General features: G+C 31.3%; 1 protein-coding gene across 2 annotated transcripts in view; it reads left to right on the top strand.

The window, feature by feature from the left end:
- GALNT13 (polypeptide N-acetylgalactosaminyltransferase 13) overlaps nt 1-21,176 on the top strand; it is a 577,778-nt gene that overhangs the window by 312,152 nt on the left and 244,450 nt on the right. For both annotated transcript variants that reach the window (XM_031960655.1, XM_031960656.1), the window contains 3 exons: nt 7,153-7,319; nt 8,780-8,987; nt 12,001-12,171. In XM_031960655.1, coding sequence (XP_031816515.1) covers nt 7,153-7,319; nt 8,780-8,987; nt 12,001-12,171 — 546 coding nt within the window. The remainder of the gene's footprint in view (nt 1-7,152; nt 7,320-8,779; nt 8,988-12,000; nt 12,172-21,176) is intronic.

Below are 21,176 nucleotides of genomic sequence, written 5' to 3'. Positions count from 1 at the left end.
TTTTATTTACAAGATATGTACATGGGTAATTTTTCAGTATTGACCCTTGCAAAACCTTCTGTTCCAACCTTTCCACTCCTTCCCTCTCCTCCATCCCCCAGATAGCAGGGAGATCAATACATAATAAATATGATAAAGTATGTGTTAGATATATATATATATATATATATATATATATATATATATATATATATATAAATATTATATTAGAAATGCTAGCTTTGAGTCACCAAAACGATTTGGTATTGGCTAAGAAATAGATTAGTTCATCAGTGGAACAGATTAGGTTCACAAGACAAAATAGTCAACTATAGCAATCTAGTGTTTGACAAATCCAAAGATCCTAACTTTGGGGATAAGAATTCATTATCTGACAAAAACTGCTGGGATAACTGGAAATTAGTATGGGAGAAATTAGGCATGGACCCACACTTAGCACCATATACCAAGATAAGATCAAAATGGGTCCATGATTTAGGCATAAAGAATGAGATTATAAAAAATTAGAGGAACATAGTATAATTTATCTCTCAGACTTGTGGAGGAGGAAGAAATTTGTGACCAAAGATAAATTAGAGACCATCACTGATCACAAAATAGAAAATTTTGATTATATCAAATTAAAAAGCCTTTGTACAAACAAAACTAATTCAGACACAATCACAAGGGAAGCAATAAACTGAGAAAACATCTTCACAGTTAAAGGTTCTGATAAAGGCCTCATTTCCAAAATATATCGAAAATTGACTCTAATTTATAAGAAATCAAGGCATTCTCTAAATGATAGTCAAAGGATATGAATAGATACTTTTCAAATGATGAAATTGAAACTATTACCACTCATATGAAAGATTGTTCCAAATCATTATTAATCAGAGAAATGCAAATTAAGGCAATTCTGAGATACCACTACACAGCTGTCAGATTGGCAAAGATGACAGGAAAAAATAATGATGATTGTTGGAGGGGGTGTGGGAAAACTGGGACACTGATGCATTGTTGGTGGAGTTGTGAACAAATCCAACTATTCTGGAGAGCAATCTGGAATTATGCCCAAAAAGTTATCAAACTGTGCATACCTTTGATCCAGCAGTGCTACTGCTGGGCTTATACCCCAAGGAGATACTAAAGAAGGGAAAGGGACCTGTATATGTGCCAAAATGTTTGTGGCAGCCCTGTTTGTAGTGGCTAAAACCTGGAAAATGAATGGATGCCCATCAATTGGAGAATGGTTGGTAAGTTGTGGTATATGAATGTTATGGAATATTATTGTTCTGTAAGAAATTACCAGCAGGATGAATACACAGAGGCTTGGAGAGATTTACATGAACTGATGCTAAGTGAAATGAGAAAAACCAGGAGATCATTATATATGTCAAAAACGATACTGTCTGAAGATGTATTCTGATGGAAGTGGATTTCTTTGACAAAGAGACCTAATTCAATTTCAGTTGATCAATGATGGACAGAAGCAGCTACACCCAAAGAAAGAACATGAAATGAATGTAAACTGTTTGCATTTTGTTTTCTTCCAGGGTTTTTTATCTTCTGAATCCAATTCTGCCTGTGTAACAAGAAAACTGGTTCTCACACATATCTTGTATCTAGGAAATATGACACATTCAACATATATAGAACGCTTGCCTGAGGGGAGGGTGGAAGGAAAAGGGAAAATCGAAAGAAGTAGTAAGATAATGTTAAAAAATTACCCTGGCATGGGTTCTGTCAATTAAAAAAAATTATTATAATAAATAAAAAATAAATAAATTAAATAAAAAATAAAAATGACAATTCTGCCTAAAAAAAAAAAAAAAAGAAATGCTAGCTTTGGCAATAAGCGTTGAGAAAGAGATTAAAGGAATTAGAGTAGGCAATGAGGAAAGCAAATTATCACTCTTTGCTGATGAAATTATGCTATACTTAGAGAACCCCTGAGATTCTACTAAAAAGTTATGAGAAAAAATCCACAACTTTAGCAAAGTTGCAGGATACAAAATAAACCCACATAAATCATCAGCATTCTTATATATCACTAACAAAATCCCACAGAGTTACAAAGAGAAATTCCATTTAAAGAAATTACTGATAGTAAAAAAAATACTTAGGAATCTATCTGCCAAGGGGAAATCAGAAACTTTATGAGCAAAACTACAAAACACTTTTCACACAAATTAAGTCTGATCTAACCATTTGGAAAAATATTAAATGCTCTTGGATAGGGCAAGCAAATATAATAAAGATGAAATATACCTAAACTAATATATTTGTTTAGCGCTATACAAACAGACTCCCAAAAACTATTTTAATGACCTAGAAAAAATAACAACAAAGTTCATATGGAAAAACAAAATCAAAATTTCAAGGAATTAATGAAAAAAAATCAAATGAAGGTGGCTTTAGCTGTAACAGATCTAAAATTATATTACAGAGCAGCAGTTACCAAAACATTTGGTATTATTAAGGAAACATTTAGTTGATCAGTGGAATAGGTTAGTTTCAAAGGACAAAACAGTCAATAACTATAGCAATCTAGTGTTTGACTAACCCAGAGAACCCAGCTTTTGGGATAAGAACTTACTGTTTGACAAAAATTGCTGGAAAAATTGGAAACTGATATGGCAGAAACTAGGCATTGACCTACACTTAACACCGCACACCAAGATAAGGTCAAAATGGGTTCATGATCTAGGTATAAAGACTGAGATTATAAATAAATTAGAGGAATACAGGATAGTTTACGTCTCAGACCTGTGGAAGAGGAAGGAATTTGTGACCAAAGAAGAACTAGAGATCATTACTGATAACAAAATACAAAATTTTGATTATATCAAACTGAAAACTTTTTGTACAAACAAAACTAATGCAGACAAAATTAGAAGGGAAGCAATAAACTGGGAAAGTATTTTTACAGTCAAAGGTTCTGATAAAGGCCTCATTTCCAAAATATATAGAGAATTGACTCTAATTTATAAGAAATCAAGCCATTCTCCAATTGATAAATGGTCAAAGGATATGAGCAGACAATTCTCAGATGAAGAAATTGAAACTATTTCTAGTCATATGAAAAGATGCTCCAAGTCATTATTAATCAGAGAAATGCAAATTAAGACAATGCCAAGATACCACTACACACCTGTCAGACTGGCTAGAATGACAGGGAAAGATAATGATAATTTGCTTTCCTCATTGCCTACTCTAATTTCTTTAATCTCTTTCTCAACTCTTATTGCCAAAGCTAGCATTTGTTTTGTTTTTTTTTTTTTTAGGCAGAATTGTCATTTTAATTTATTTATTTAATTAATTTATTTTAATTTATTATATTTTATTAACAGATATTATAAATTATAATTATAAGGAATTATAAAATATAAATATTATAAATAAATATATTTATTATATTTTATTGACAGAACCCATGCCAGGGTAATTTTTTACATTATCCCTTGCACTCACTTCTGTTCTGATTTTTCCCCTCTCTCCCTCCACCCCCTCCCCTAGATGGCAAGCAGTCCTCTAAATGTTGAATATGTCATAGTATATCTTAGATACAACATATGTGTGCCGAACCAAACAGTTTTCTTGTTGCACAGGCAGAATTGGATTCAGAAGGTAAAAATAACCCCGGGAAGAAAAACAAAAATGCAAACAGTTTGCATTCATTTCCCATTGTTCTTTCTTTGGGTGTAGCTCCTTCTGTCCATCATTGATCAATTGAAATTGAATTAGGTCTCTTTGTCAAAGAATTCCACTTCCATCAGAATACATCTTCATACAGTATTGTTGTTGATTTATATAATGATCTCCTGATCCTGCTCACTCAGCATTTCACTCAGCATTAGTTCATGTAAGTCTCTCCAGGCCTTTCTGAAATCTTCCTGCTGGTCATTTCTCACAGAACAATAATATTCCAAAACATTCATGTAGCACAATTTATTTTGTCATTCTCCAATTGATGTGCATCCATTAAATTTCCAGTTTCTAGCCACTACAAAAAGGTCTGCCACAAACATTTTTGTACATTCAGGTCCGTTTCCCTTCTTTAAGACCTCTTTGGGATACAAGCCCAGTAATAACATTGCTGGATCAAAGGGTATGCAAAATTTGATAACTTTTTGAGCATAGTTCTAAATCACTCTGCAGAATCGCTGGATGTATTCACAATTCCACCAACAAAGTATCAGTGTTCCAGTTTTGCCACATCCTCTCTCCAATATTCAGCATTATCTTTTCCTGTCATGCTAGCCAATCTGAGTGGTGTGTAGTGGTATGTCAGAGTTGTCTTAATTTGCATTTCTCTGATTAATAATGACTTGGAGCATCTTTTCATATGGCTAGAAATAGTTTCAATTTTTTCACTTGAAAATTGTTTGTTCATGTCCTTTGACCATTTACCAATTGGAGAATGGCTTGTTTTCTTTTAAATTAGAGTCAGTTCTTTATATATATTTTGGAAATGAGGCCTTTAGCAGAACCTTTGACTATAAAAATATTTTCCCAGTTAATTGTTTCCCTTCTAATCTTGTTTGCATTAGTTTTGTTTGTACAAAAACTTTTCAGTTTGATATAACCAAAATTTTCTATTTTGTTCTGCACACATATATTGTATCTATGATATACTGTGACGTATTTAACATGTATTAAACTGCTTGCCATGTAAGGGAGGGGGTGGAGTGAGGGAGGGGAAAAGTTGGAACAGAAGTGAATGCAAGTTATAATGATTTAAAAAATTACCCAGGCTTGGTTCTGTTAATAAAAAGTTATAATTATGAAGAAAAAAACCCAACTAGAAACAGTTCGCAGCTTTAGCAAAGTGGCAAGATATAAAATAAATCCACAGAAATCATCAGCATTTTTATATATTTTATATATTACCAACAAATTCTAGCAGGAAGAGATACAAAAATAAATTTCATTTGAATTAATTGTCGATAGTATAAAATATTTGAGAATCTCTCTGCCAAGTGAAAATCAGGAACTATATGAACACGAGTAAAAAATATTTTAAACACAAATAAAGTTAGATCTAATCAGTTTGAAAAAATATCAAGTACTCATGAGTAGATTGAGAGAATATAATAAAAATGACAATAGTACCTAAATTAATCTACTTCTTTAGAGCCATATCTCTCAAACCCCCAAGAAATTATTTTACAGACCTAGAAAAAATAATAACAAAGTTCATCTGTAAGAACAAAAGGTCAAGAATTTTAAGGGAATTAATGAAAAAAAAAAATGTCAATTAATGGGTCCTAGTTGTGCCAGTCCTAGAACAATATCATGAAGCAGCAGTCATCAATACCATTTGCTACTGGTGAAGAAATAGAGTAGTCAATCAGTGTAATAGGTTAGGATCATAGAATAAAATCGTCAATAATTTTAGCAATCTACTGTTTGACAAAGCCAAAGATCCCAGTTTTTGGGATTATAAATTGCCCTTTGAAAAAAACTGCTATGAAAATTGGATACTATTATGGCAGAAACTAGGCATTGACCAATACATAACACCACATACTAAGATAAGGTCAAAATGGGTTCATAATTCAGACATAAAAATGGTGTTATTAGCTAATTAGACTTAAGTTACCTCTCAGATCTGTAAAGAATGGAGGAATTTGTGTTCAAAGAAGAACTAAAATTCATAATTTAATGCCAAATAGATAATTTTCATTGTATTAAGTTTAAAAGTTTTTGTACAAACAAAATTAATGCAGACAAGATTAGAAGGGAAGCAATAAATTGGGAAAACCTTTTCCCATTTAAGGGTTCTAATAAAGACCTCATTTCTAAAATATATGGAGAATTGACTCAAATTTATAAGAATTCTAACCATTCTCCAAATGATAAATGGTCAAATGATATGAAAAGACAATTTTCAGTTGAAGAAATTAAAACCATTTCTAATGATATGAAAAGGTGCTCTAAATCACTATTTATCAGAGAAATGCAAATTAAGACAACTCTGAGATATCACTACATACTTGTCAGATTGTCTAAGATGATAAGAAAAGGATGACAAATGTGGAGGGGATGTGGAAAAAGTGGGACGCTGATGCATGGTTGGTGGAATTTTTAACGAATCCAACCATTCTGGAGAACAATTTGGAAGTATGCTCAAAAAGTTATCAAACTGTGCATACCCTCTGATCCTGTCGTGTTTCTATTGGGCCTATATCCCAAAGAGATCTTAAAGAAAGGAAAGGAACTTACATGGCCAAAATGTTTGTGGCAGCCCTTTTCATAAGTGGCAAGAAACTGGAAACTGAGTGGATGCCCATCAGAATAATGGCTGAATAAGTTATGGTACATGAATGTTATGGAATGTTATTGTTCTATAATATACAATCAGCAGGATGATTTAAGAGAGCCCTGGAGAGACTTACATAAACCAATACAGAACTAGGAGAAAATTGTATACAGCAACATCAGTATTACTGGATCATCAATAATGAGGAATGCGACTCTTTCCAACAATTAGATGATTGATGACAGTTCCAGTGATCTTGTAATGAAGAAAGCCATTTACACACAGAGACAGGATTATGGGAACTAAATGTGGATCAAATATAACATTCTCACTCTTTTTGTTGTTGTTCACTTAAATTTTGTTTTCTTACTCATGTTCTTTCCACTTTGATCTGAATTTTCTTGTGCAGCAGAAGAATTGTATAAATATATTTACACATATTGAATTTTACATATATTTCAACATGTATAACATACGTAGGATTGCTTGCCATCTAGGGGTGGGGATGGGGGCAAGGATGAGAAAATCTGAAACACAAGGCTATGCAAGGGTCAATGTTATCAAATTATCTGTGCATATGTTTTGAAAATAAAAACTTTATGAAAAAGAAAGAAAAAATTCTTTTTAAAAAACTATGCCTCAAGCCCAGAATGGATATAAAATCCAATTGAGAAATGTCAAAAACATTCTCATTAATCATTACAATATAGCTGTTTATTTTATGACATTTATTAGAAATGATATTAGACATTTTAACTATTCCATTAAGCTAATACTTTTCTGAGGAAAAATGTGAACCTTTTTCTCAACTACGCAGCCTGGAAAAATCTGTTATATAATGTGGTCTTTCAGTACAGTAATTGCATTTTTCAAGAGGTTAAATTCAGTTTTTTTCCCCTCATTGGCAGATGCAAGACAAAAGTCTACCCTGATGAACTTCCAAATACAAGTGTAGTCATAGTGTTTCATAATGAAGCCTGGAGCACACTACTTAGAACTGTTTACAGTGTAATCAATCGGTCTCCCCATAATCTACTCTCTGAAATCATCTTGGTAGATGATGCAAGTGAAAGAGGTATGCATTTTCAGAAATATTTTTGTGTTCCTATAAAAAAGCACTATAATCTACAGATTTATTGTTAAGAGAATTGTTTCCAGCAATCTAGCATCTTTGACTCATATTCCATTCTCTCCTCCCTATACAAATTTCCAATTTTTAAAGCCTTCTACCCTAAGGTTACCTTTCACTTATCTATATATTGTTTGTACATAAATATTTGCAGCTCATCATACATATTTGATTATGAATTCAAGTATGGAGATCATATTTGCCTTTCTTTGTATCCTCAACACATTTTAGAGCATATTGAAAAGTTGTTTTTTTTTTTTAAATGATGTTTATATGATTATGTGTCTGTGAAAATTTTTTATTACCCTATCTTAAAATATAAGCTTAGGAAGTAATTGATTCCTTTCAAGTCCACAGATCTTCTCACTCTGGAAACTACTGAACAATCAGGCGAGATTGCCAAATTAGTTCTTACATAACATAATCAAACAATTATTTGGGGCCCAACTGTATAAGAGATACCGTATTATAGATCCTTGATATCTCTGTTCTCCTTACCACTTCCAAATCAAATAAAAGGATAAATGATTCCCCCTTACTCTACAATCCTCCTATCTATCTATACCTAATATAATGTCTTTTCATCCTGAAATGATTTTGTGGGCCCCAGTTTAAGAATGGAATAGTATATGAACAAGAATAGTGGAATATCCATTGCTAAAACTTTCATTCTTCAAATACTCTTAAAAATAAATTAACATAACATGTTCTCCCATTAACTCCACCCTTTCCATTTTTCCTAACCATTGTTCACCTGATTGAGAATCCTTTCTAAAATGAATAGGTCTTTCTAAAAGAGCTTGAATAGGACTAGAAATCAACACACTAGCTATTATCCCTATAATAACTGCCCCAAATAATCCACATGCCACTGAAGCAGCCACAAAATACTTCCTTACTCAGGCCACTGCCTCCATAATAATAATATTTGCCATCATTTGCTTTTAGGCAATAAACTATACAGTCCTTCATGATGGCTTTTTTCAAATTGTACTATTTGAGAAAGCATAGATGAATATATAAATCCCTCCAATCAATCTTTTCCTCCTGTACTTTTTTCTGCAATACACCAGGAACTAACTACAGAGAAAAAAATAATTTATAATTATAGGGAATGAATTTGGTAATGTGTAATATCTTGGAGACCAATACTAAAATTGTAGTCAGAAGTCTTGATAACACCCTCTTTTAATCTTGACCTACTCAACTTCCTGGAAGATATGGGTCTTAATAAAGGACAAATGAGTTGTATATATAATTCTCTAAGTCCTTTATTATGCTCTCTTCAAGTCAACCTGGAAGTTGCCCATAATTTATATATTCAGTATCTACTTGAATTCAGAATCCTTACTGGTCATTGAATTAGTTTCAACCTTCTGTGATGAATTTATCTTGAAATCTTACAGATTTTCTCAAGATGGCATTAGAGAATTATGTGAAAAATTTAGAAGTCCCAGTGAAAATTATTAGGATGGAACAGCGTTCTGGATTGATACGTGCTCGTCTTCGAGGAGCAGCTGCTTCAAAGGGCCAAGTCATAACTTTTCTAGATGCACACTGTGAATGTACATTAGGCTGGTTAGAACCCTTACTGGCAAGAATAAAGGAAAATAGGTAAGAGTCCACGTTTTATGAATTCCTGTGTTATGATTAATCATGTTAATACAAATCTGGTGGAGGGCCTGTCAGAACTTGCATTTAAACCAAATCTGTACTTTTATGTGACAGTAATATATGGACATAACAAATGTATTCAAAAAAGTAGTATTTTCAGCCCTATGGCAAAAGTCCTTTTCTCATTCTAATGTGTCTTATATAAAAGTTTGAACTAGTATAAATAATAAGTTTAAATATTTAAAATGTACTTATTAATTTCATAAAGTTAATCAGGCTGTAAATAATAAGGTACTATATGTAGAATGTCAACATGTGTATATGTGGCATATACACGTGTCTATATTAAACTTGAAAACACATTATGTATACCAAACAATTCAGTGAAGGTAGAGTCAAAATACTGATTTGATAGGTTAAAAATTAAATAGAAAGATGAAATAACTTGCTAAGTATATCATGGCTTATTCATTTCAAAGTAGGGACAAAAACAACTATTTGTACCCTTTATTTTCATTAGATTGTATTCTAATAAAATCTCAATTAAAAGAAGCATTATAAAATACAATACATTAATAAAAAACAACACATATAGTAGTGTTCATTTTTTTTTCTTTTGGATAGCAAAGTTGGGTTTGTTTGTTTTTTACATAGGATGTTTCTGAATTCATAGTGCAATTTTAAGATTTAAACATTTTAAAACATACTAAGTCTTTTAATATACCTGGTAGATTTTAGATACACATGTATAGATACATATAGAAAACATATTTGGCATAAGTGTGTGTGTGTGTATGTATATATATATATATATATATATATATATATATATACATATATGTACACACACATAGAAAGATACAGGGGAAGAATAGACAAATAAATCAGAGAGACAGAGACAAAAGATCTGGATAGGAAAAAAAAATTATTATGGGAATTAGAACAGTACTTGTATTGTGATTTCATTGCTATTAACAACTCCCAATGAGAAAACTTTTTGCATCAATGTAGATTTGTTTCTTCTCTTCATCTTATATTATTTTACCTGGGCATTGAAAGGCTAGATAACGTATCCAGAGTGGCATTACTACATGCCAAAAGCAGGACTTAATTCAGGTCTTCCTAACTCTAAGGCTGACTTCTTTATCTAATATACTATGCAGCTTCTCTTTTTCTCTTTGGGCAGCCCTCAGAGATTTTTAGATATCCTTCAAAAGAAAAATGAAGAAGATAATGGTGTAACAAATTATTGCTTCCCTTTTAATTGTGGGATTTGTTTATAAATATTATATGTATATGTGTGTGTGAGTGTGTGTGTATACACACACATACATACATACATACATACATCTAGTCAAAACATGAAATATATAAGGTAAAAAAAAAATTGATATTTAATGTGGCCTTTTGCAGCCTGGTAAGAGTTATGCTTCTTAGTCCTGCTTCGTCTTTTAAATAGCAATAGAGTATTGTATAATGTTTGGCTTATATAGTTATTCCATATACAACAAAAAGATCTTTGGAGAGTTTAAATGGCCATTTAAGCATTCAATACAGTTTCTCCCTGTTCTGAGACTAATTCTGTCATAAAATGTAGGATTCTGTACTTGTCAAGTAGACAAATGAGGGCCGTCAGTAAAATGAGCCATAGCAGTTGAACAAAACCATCATAACCTTTCAGCTAAGTATAGTATACAGTTAATAATATTTTCATTTTTACATTATATGGCATACTATAGTCACAGTTGTCACATACACAAAACTACTAAATTGTATCATAAATCATTTCTTACATTTTATGTAATAGTAAGAATTTTAAAATGAAATAAAAAACTTTATTGCTGTCTATTGTTAGTAAAGACTTTGATTGGTTGGTTGGTTGATTGTTTTCCTTTATCTTGAAAGAGGAACAAAAGAACAATATTTTAGCAAATTACAGTGTTTCCAACTGTGGCTATCAGACCAGTAAGTTTGGAAAGCTCTACTACAGGTCAGGCATAGAGAGTCCACATGAATTGGAGTGGAGATATCTCCAATTTTGTGCATCTCACATTTCTTTTGAGATACTGGAATTTTGCTTCATTCCTAAAGCACAGATCCTTCTTTGATATAGCCACACTATGTTGGACGGTGCTTTGCCAATATTTCCTTTGTCACATAATCAATTCCAAATCATTTCATTGGTGGTCATTTTCTAGTGAACAAATACATATGCAGGGCATTAGCTGTTGGAGAACAAAGAAACTAGCTCTTATATTTAGGAAGTATAAATGAAAGAGGAAAAACATTCATAAATATGGAACAAATATGGGAAAGACTAAGAACATCTAAGTATTTTCCAAGTGGAAAATGTTATTTCTGCAGTTCAAAATCCAGAATGCTTTCTTCTTCTCTCCTTCTAAGAAAATTACACATGAGAGCAAAACTATTTCACCTGCTTGATATGATGATTATAACTAAAATGTTCATTTAAAACCCCCAAGTGTCACAATATATCCCAAGACTCTTTCTTCCATGAATCTGTTCCCAGAAATTCCTCCCTAAAATAATCCATTTGCTTAAGATGCAACCAAAACGCCAAACTATTTTCTATCAGTCTGTTTCCTCCCTAGCTGAAAGAGGTGAAATTTAGAAAGAAAAGCTGAAATTCTTTCCTATAGGAAAACTATGTAGCAAGGGCATGTGTGTACAATTTTTAAACAAACAATAGTTTATTGATTGAATATGTCATAAGAAATAGACTATGCTAAGCCTGCTAAATTTGTATATAGGAAGAAAAATTGAAATCAGTTTGAAAATGAATTAGTACATTCAAATAAATTATTCATGATTGTTTAAAAGAGAGAAACCTCCAAGACAACTGAAGAAAAGGCATGGGATTATGTAATATACAATGAAAAAAAAAAGAAGACCAAACTCATAGAAATAATTTCTGAAGTGCAGAAAATTCTACCTTTAAAGATAATTACTATAAATTTAATACTGAATTTAACATATAATAATTTATTTACAGAAAAACTGTTGTCTGTCCCATCATTGATTTGATTAGCGATGATAACTTTGAATACACAGCTGGTTCAGATATGACATATGGAGGTTTTAACTGGAAACTTAATTTTCGCTGGTATCCTGTTCCCCAAAGAGAGATGGACAGAAGAAAAGGAGACAGAACTTTACCTGTCAGGTATGTAGATAACTTAACATGTGAAAGAAAAAGATTATGCCTATCAATAGTCATTAAGGTATTTCTAGAAATTTTTGTTCTCTTAAAAAATTCTCATAACTATTTTATATAAAATTTCTAATTTTTCTAAGCCAATTATAATATATGTTTTCTAGCTATTTCTGTCATTTAGTACAGAGATAGCCACAAAGTAGACACAATATAAACCAGTTGATTAATGTAAATCTTTTTGAATATTCTATGTATTGTTTAAAGATATTCTAGTTATGGTTATTACTTTTGATCTTTTTTGTTAGAAATGTATATTTAGCTATGACTTTTCCAGGACATGTAAAAGATATGAGAATAACCACTTGAGGATTACATAAAAGAAATATAAAGTAATGAAGGATAAAAAAAAAAGTTTTGGCAGAAAATACAGATACCTTGGAAAACTTAGATGTGACTGTAACTTATCTGTAAAAATTTTATCAACCAAGGAAACATTTTTAAAATAGTAATAACTGAAATCAATCTGTTAATTTATTCCTTGCAAAACTTTTCAAGTATAGACTTCCAGATTTTTAGTGATAAAGAAGATAAAATTTAGAACTTCTTGATACAATGTAATCTTGAAGGAAATATAAGGAAGATTCTAAAGTAAATACTTGTTTTCTATTTGTTTTTTTTTATTTTTCTGACATAATTATATGTATTTACATATGAATATCATAACTATAATACATATCAGATATATATTTTACACATATGTGCTTATATATGTATTTACATGTGTATGCATATACATATAGCTATATCTACCAATCTTTGTGTATGTCACAAAAAAGTATATTACCCCCATATGCTATATTCCACTGGGTGATTTCTTTTTCTTTAATACAACACAGAATATAATATTATATAAATTCTAAATTTTAAATTTTAAAAGGCTTGAGGACACAAAGAATATAAGTATATATTCTCTGTCCACACTTATTTTTTAATTATTTTCTTTCCCTTCTTGATTCCTCTAAAACTGAATGATTAAAATAACAGAAACCCTTACAACAAACACATTGTCCAGCAAAGCATCTTCCAACTTTAATTACATCCAAAAATATATCTCATTTTGGATTTAATTTACAGGTCCTTTCACACCTTTACCTTTCTTATTATTATCCTCAGCTTGCCAAGAAATTATTGCTTGCCTTTTCAGAAAGTTACTTTAGCATTTCCTATTTGGGTCCCCATGATTCAGTATACAACACACTTTGATAAATCCTAAATGGCCTAGAATATCCAATTATGCCTCTGGAAACTACTGTACATATTTCATTTGCACAAAAAATTTACACAACATAAAGATATGCCTAATTATATTCACTGTCTCTGGCAACTGGTTAATGGAAGAATACATACTCAAATTTCTGTTTATGTTGACTTTATTTGAGAAACCTTTGTTTGCAAAACACTGTTAGCCTCATGAGGAAATAATAACACATCAATAAGAACAATGTTCTAAAACAAAAGAATATTACGTGAAGTTATTCTGCCAATATTTTATTTATTTGCATACCTCTTTAAAATTTTCTATTTTAACAAAGAAGAATGTGGTTTTGGCATCAGCCATCTTAAAAAAAAACATTCAATTAGTACTTTCGATTATGTTGACATCTATATTTCCAAAAATATTGCATTTAGTTTTTTTATATAAAGCCATCTCTTTGTAAGAAGCAGTATTAGACTTATCAGTACATTACAGAGTAAAGAGCATTACATTCATTGTCAGAACAATTACTCACATCACAGTACATTTAAAATCACTATATTACTTTGGATGTCATTTCATTGACCTATTTCATTTTTCCTACCTGAAAATAAAATGGTTGGAAAAGATGATCTTTTCTTTCAATTCTAAACAATATGTTCCCAGATAATTTAATGTTATTAGTTTTTTGTGTTAACAAAGTGTTAAAGCATTCATTTTGTGTCCATTCTTCCTATAATGAGCACATTGTACCCAGTTGTGCTATTTTCAATTGTATTGCTTTCATTTAGAAAGTCTACATAATAGATAGTGAGCTCTCCCATGCTAAGTAAGAAATTACTGACCTCATTCATAAAGATTAGGGTTTTTCAAGGAGATACATTGCACATTATTTCTCATTTATTATTAAGGGTGATGAAAATTGAAATGAAAACTTTGCTACATTTGCACTGCAAATTTTGATTTTTATTATCACATGGGGAGAAAGTGAAAGCATAATGTATTTGATTTGTTTGCCTCAGGAATTACATGTTATTTCATTTATCATTTTACTCCTAAACCTCTGAAAGAGTTGAAGGAAAGGAAATCTCATACTTTACTGAAGTTTTTAGATTTTATGGCAAAAGGTTAATTAATTCAGTGACAGTGTTATAAGAGCCTGAAGGTAATTTTCATCAGGATAGTTTTAATGTGAACCTTGTACAAGTAATCTATTACTTTAAAAAAGAGAGGTCATTTCCTTCACATGCCTACAAATGTATAGACAAAAGGGTGTTCTGAACATCAGGTTTTTTCTCTCCATGATTAATTAAATTCTAAAGAGAAAAATAATTAAAATTGCGTGGAATTTTCAGTTTTCTTAAAGATATGTCATTTAAAATGCCAATTATGACAGTAGCTTATGATTACTATAATTGGATGGTTAGTCATCATTTAGAAATACAATCACAAATCTGCATCAATTGAAAAATGATTTGAACTTTTGATCTAAAATCATACTGTCATTTTAAGAGTAAAATTAAAAAAAAGTTCCTCTTTTTGTTATTTCATCTTTCTAGATTTATTAGTCAGCTTGTAAAATTCAAAACATGAAGAGCATAGGACTAAAAGCAAAAAATTGGGACTCATGTACTTGTCATTTTTAACAAGCAATATGATCTTTAAATATAATTCCACCTCTCTAAGCCTCAGTTTCCTCAGAGATTTTAAATAGAAGATCCCTAATTTCCTTTCCACCATTATGATTCTATGAAAACTAAATTTAGTCAATCAGCATTCAAATAAATGTCCATTCTTTGCCTGGGATTGTGTTAAATACTGGGAATGCAAAAATGAAGAAAAATCCAGACCTTGTCCACAAGAAGCACAATCTAATGCTTAATTTTTAAAAAGCGTAGAGACCTTTATTCCTTAAATGAGGGAGAAATGAGGTGGAGGGATAATTTTTTTAGGATTATTTAATACATATCAATGAAATCTTGTTATAAGGCATAAAAGTGAACTATTTTCTATAAGTCTTTTGGGACACAAAAAAAGGGGAAAATTTTTAAATTCTTTTCAACTGAGAGAAGCATGAATAGACAGCTAATTGGCACAATGGATAGAGTGTTGGGCCTGGAGTCAGGGAGACCTGAGTATAAATCTAGCATCATACAGTTGCTAGCTGTGTGACCCTAGGCAGGTCAATTAATCCTTCTTCCCTCTGTTCCTCATGTATGAAATGAGCTGGAGAAGAAAATGGCTAACTGCCCTAGTATCTTTGCCAAGAAAACCACAAATGGAGGGAAGTTATCTTAAAGTATTGGAGACCACTGAAAATACCCCCAGCAACAACAATAAATAGGCGACATATTTTTTCTAATATTATACATAGATATAGATAGATGTAAATATTTATGTGTATATGTATTATATACATATATACATGCACATTTGATGCACACATATCAAAAAAAATTATTTCAGTGGACTACATGCTCAATATGAATGAATAGTGTGATATAATAGCAAAACAAACTATTAATAATCATGTGATCTCTGAATCTATCTAGGATCATAAAAGTGATAGTTTCAATGTACTGTGGCTTATTCAGTCCATATTCAAGGTATAGTATTCAACTACAGCTGAACCTTCAATAAGGTTACCTATAAGAAATAAAACATCTAGAGGAGAGCAATCAAGTAAATGAAGGTAACTAAGGCTATGTTGTATTAGTCTTGTTTCATGTTACTGGGGAGTATGACAAGAAAAGAATTATTCCACGACAACACTTTATATGTAGATATGTCTATGATGTCTTTGAACTTCTGTTGTTAACTATTAGCATCTATATATTAAAAGAATTGCTAGTAGTATTCCCATCTATCCAGTTCTGTTGCCTTTTGAAGTCCAAAGGTTCTAAGTGTTGCAGTCACTGTTGATTTGTATTTCATCACAAAATATAGTGTGATGTCACTAAAGGGATACTAGATTTATGGGCTCATTGCACTCCACCTTCCATGTGCTATTCTTGATAGTGCTGTCCACCCATTCAATAATTTCCATTCCAATGATTCCAAACCTTATTTGGTTTGATTTTTTTTGTTGTTGTTGTTGTTTTTGTTATTTTTTTTTGGCAAAAATACTCTAATGAGTTACCATTTTCTTCTTTAGATTAAACTGAAAATATGGGAATGAAGGGAAGCATCAGTATTCTAAATAGTTTTGAAAGGCATTTTTACAAAGGCTCTGATTGAATCCATGGGAGTAGAGAATGCAATTTTCCTTGAAATAATGAACAAAGTATATCAGAGAGGAAGCACACAATGAGAAACTGAAGAAGCAAAAGGAAATCCTAACAGAAACACTGGGTGATGACCATAGTTATGGGCCAAGAGAATAAAAAAGGATTCAATGAGGAAGATAGAAAATAATGAGTAATAGATCAAAGTAGGAAGGGATATATATATATATATATATATATATATATATATATATATATCCCTTATAATCACTGAATAGATACCTTAATCAAAACAAAATCTCTTAACCTTAGCTTAAAAAGGCAAAGGTCTCCCATTGCATCCAGGGCAATCTCCAGTCATGATCTATACCAATCATGGGTCATTGGGCCCAGATGGCTCTGGAAGAGAAAGAGAGACTGGTAACCTTACACACCCTTCCATCATTTAAATCTAATCCATTTATATATTATGGCATCATCTCCCAGATGTCATGGTGATTTTCAAAAACCAAGGACAAACAACAAAATATTTAGAATAAGAAGAATTGGGTTTGAATCTCACTTCTACTAATTACAACTTTTATTACTTCGGGTAAATCTCAGACTCAATTTTGCAGTGCTTTGAAAATGCTAAAAAACATTCTATATACTTGGGCAACTATATCTAAAAGGATCTTATCTATAAGATCTTGGACTCTGGAGTCTCTACAATTACTCCTAGATAGAAATCTTATGATTAATTTCTGGTTACATATATTCATTTGTATGGTACTATATGACCAATAAAGCACTCTACTTGTAAGCAGTAAGGATTTGAGTTTCGATTCTGCTTCTAATATTTGCTGACCATGTAACCATGATCAAATTATTTCAATTCTCTGAGCCTCAGTATCTATAGCTACTAATTGGGGCTAATAAAAACTAGTATTTACTCAATATCATTGTGATGAGAATAAAATGAGACATTCTTTAAATATCAAAGTGCTTATATTCCATTATTATAATAAATGTCAACAATTATTGTTAGGTAATTCTTCTTTATTCATGATAGTGACACAGATAATCTTTATATCATTTATACATGCTGTATCCCTTGATGACAAAGTATCGTTTGAACCAAACATTAACTTTTTCAGTGCTCTTTGCCTTAGATTTTTGTTAATTTGCATTCCCTGTCCATAACAATATTTGCTTATACTCTTCCAAAAGACTTTACTTCTCACTACTTACATATTCACATATCAAAGTCAAATATAAAAGTACTGCAATTGAAACAATTCATGTTACATTAACAGCAGTGATGATCAATTCTATAGACAGGAACATGATATTTGTTTTGTTATTTACAGTAACTCAAAACAAAGAACTTCTTTGAGAATTTGAAATTGATTAGCTTAATAGATAAGCAGGAGTAAAAATTTCTCATCTTCATGATATAGTTAAATGTGTTACTGCCTGAAGATTGAGAAGGGGAGTTGACATTTGTCCTAAAATTATGATTTATTTAAATTAATCTTGATAAGTAGGGGGAAATATTTAGATTCTCCTCTTCTTTTATAAATGATAAAGGTATAACTTCCGATAATCAAAGGACTGTTCGTTGGGCTTCAGGAAGTCAATTGGTGCTCAATTCTGGAAAAGAATTGAAGCAAAATGTCAAAATTTTAGAGTGGTGGTATAAGGTAGTATATAACATTGGCTAATCCACATAAGCCTAAAATTCAACTTTCTTATTTGTAAAATGAGTGAATTGGACTAGGAGTATTTAACCCTATGTTCCTGAACTTGAATTCTTTAAACATTTTGACAATTATTTCATACTGTATTATATATCTTATGCATTTAAAATAGTCTTCTAAGAAAGGGTTCACATACCTCATCAATCTGTCATAGGATCCATAACAAAAACTGTTAAGAAGTCCTAAACTATCTTATTTCTACATACAGACTAGTGATCAATCATCTGCTCAAGCATGATAACATAGATCTAGATTCCAATCTTAATACTACTACTTATTATATTCCCTTAGGCAATTCATTTAACCTCTAGAAGGTTGTGCTAGATGATCTTTGAATTTCATCTAACTTCAAAATTTCTGACTCTAAAAATTTAAATCACAAGTAGATCTCAGGCAATTGAACACCTTTTCCAAAGCAATTAGCAGGATTTAGTCATAAAAAAAACAAGAGCACGAAATTACAACAAAAAAAAAAAAAAAAAAAAAAAAAAAAACATAGAAAAGGCAGTGTTGCACTCACTGTGTGTGTGTGTGTGTGTGTGTGTGTGTGTGATTATGAAATAAGATTAAGGGGGGAAGTATCATTTGTGGAGAATTTAGGTCTTTAAGAATAAATCAGGGGAGTTGCTTCCAGTGTTTTGGTGTCTGGTAACTTCTTCAGCAGATAATGAAATAATTAGCCCTTACTAAAGACATAAGTTCCTTCTGTCATTTTCCTGCTTATCCTTTAAATAGCTTTGCTAACTATTTGTTTTCCATTGTCTCTACAGGGGCTTTGAGAAAATTTCATCCTTGCTTGGTGCCTGAGATAATAGAAATCCTTAAGCAACTTAATTCTCTCTAGGCAGAAAATACTTTTGTCATGCCCAGCATGATGTACCAAAAGACCAAATGGACATTACTCCATACTTCAAATCATTCCCCATCTAGATTATACAGCAACATTTGCAGTTGCACATTTCCATGTAAAAATTTTCAAACTCTAACCAGCTCTCTATATTTTTTGAGAACTAGCTATTAAAGGAAATGATCATGTAGAAACTCGCATATATCTTTTCTCCTTATCCACATGGAGAATAAGATAATAGAGAAAAAATGCCAAATAACCATTTAGAGACAGAAAGAAATTTTGAAATGTTCTGGTTCTACTTTCATAATTGATAGATTTAATACATTTTTAATGGAAAGTATTACTTCCACAAAACCTAGTGTTGGGCATTAGGAATATAAAAATGAAATAAGAAATAGTAAATAAAAAAGCTAAAATTTTAACTCAAATCTTCCAATTCACAATTCACATCATCTTCCAAGAATAATCAAATAAGAATCAATAGAGATCACAGAATTAACTCTAGAGGTGGAAAGGATTTTAGAGTCTATATAGCTCGGCCCACTCCCCTATTTTTCAGATGAGGATTCTGAGTCCCAGAGAAGTTAGTTTACAAATGGCTTTTTGTTTACTCCAGCACTCCAAAGATTGTTTTGTATTTTTTCACTACTATAAAGCTCATTACTTTCCAAGTTATTAGTGACTTATTAATGACCAAATTTAATAACCTTTTCTCACTCTCCTTTTTCCTCTTAACCTTTCTCTTTGCTGTATTTTCCAATAGAGACCATTCTTCTTGTATTTTAGCACTATCCTTCTTCCCTTCCTACTTTGAGCTATTACTCATTGTTTTCTATCTTCCTCATTGAATCCTTTTTTATTCTCTTGGCCCATAAATATGGTCATCACCCAATGTTTCTGTTAGGATTTCCTTTTGCATCTTCAGTTTCTCATTGTGTGCTTCCTCTCTGATATACTTTGTTCATTATTTCAAGGAAAATTGCATTCTCTACTCCCATGGATTCAATCAGAGCCTTTGTAAAAATGCCTTTCAAAACTATTTAGAATACTGATGCTTCCCTTCATTCCTATATTTTCAGTTTAATCTAAATATATTTACCTTGATGTCTTCCAGGTTCCTCCCTCTCAAAATAGCCATTAAAGAACTCTGAATCTTTCCTTTCCTAACCTGTCCCTTTAATTATTCCCTCCATTTCTGTTATTCACAGCTATTTTTCTTTCTTTTTTTCTGTCATGAATTTAATCATTAGGAAAATTCTATTGATCCCACATTTACAATATCTTTCATATTGTTCTATTCACCCTACCCCTATCCTAGTTCAAGTCCCTTTTCTCTATCCTCCTCAATTATTTCCCTGATTTCATTTTCCCTTCACTCAATACACTCTTCACATTACATCCAAATTATTTTTTTCTGGTTGACATACATGGTTATGATACTGCCCCTATTCCAGAACTTTTAGTATAATTCTATTGCCTCCAAATAAAATAGAGATTTTTTAATCTCTATTTTTATCTCTATAGCCTGTGTCTAGATCATCTTTAATTTTATTGTTATTCAGCAATGTTTTTTTCCTGATTTTTAATTGTATTTTTCCTGGTTAGATGTCAAGAAAAATTTTAACACTCATTTTTACATTATGAGTTACAAATTTTCTCTCACTCCCCACTCCCTTTTCTTCCATGCCCTCTTCTGAATATGGTAGATAGTTTGATATAATTTATACATGTGATATCATATAAAACATATTTCCATATAAGTCACAGTTTTGAAATAAGAAACAGATCAAAAGGGGAAAAATATAAAGATTAATGTAAGTAAAAAAAATAAGTTCAGATCTTCATTCTGAATCTATCAGTTCTTTATCTGGTTATGGATAGTATTTTTCTTCATAATTCCTTTGTAGTTTTCTTGGATCATTGTGTTGTTGCAAAAAGCCGAGCCC

Source organism: Sarcophilus harrisii, chromosome 3 (assembly GCF_902635505.1).
Source record: "Sarcophilus harrisii chromosome 3, mSarHar1.11, whole genome shotgun sequence".
Classification (NCBI taxonomy): domain Eukaryota; kingdom Metazoa; phylum Chordata; class Mammalia; order Dasyuromorphia; family Dasyuridae; genus Sarcophilus; species Sarcophilus harrisii.
The sequence above is the reverse complement of the archived record's forward strand: the minus strand, read 5'-3'. Positions and strand labels throughout refer to the sequence as shown.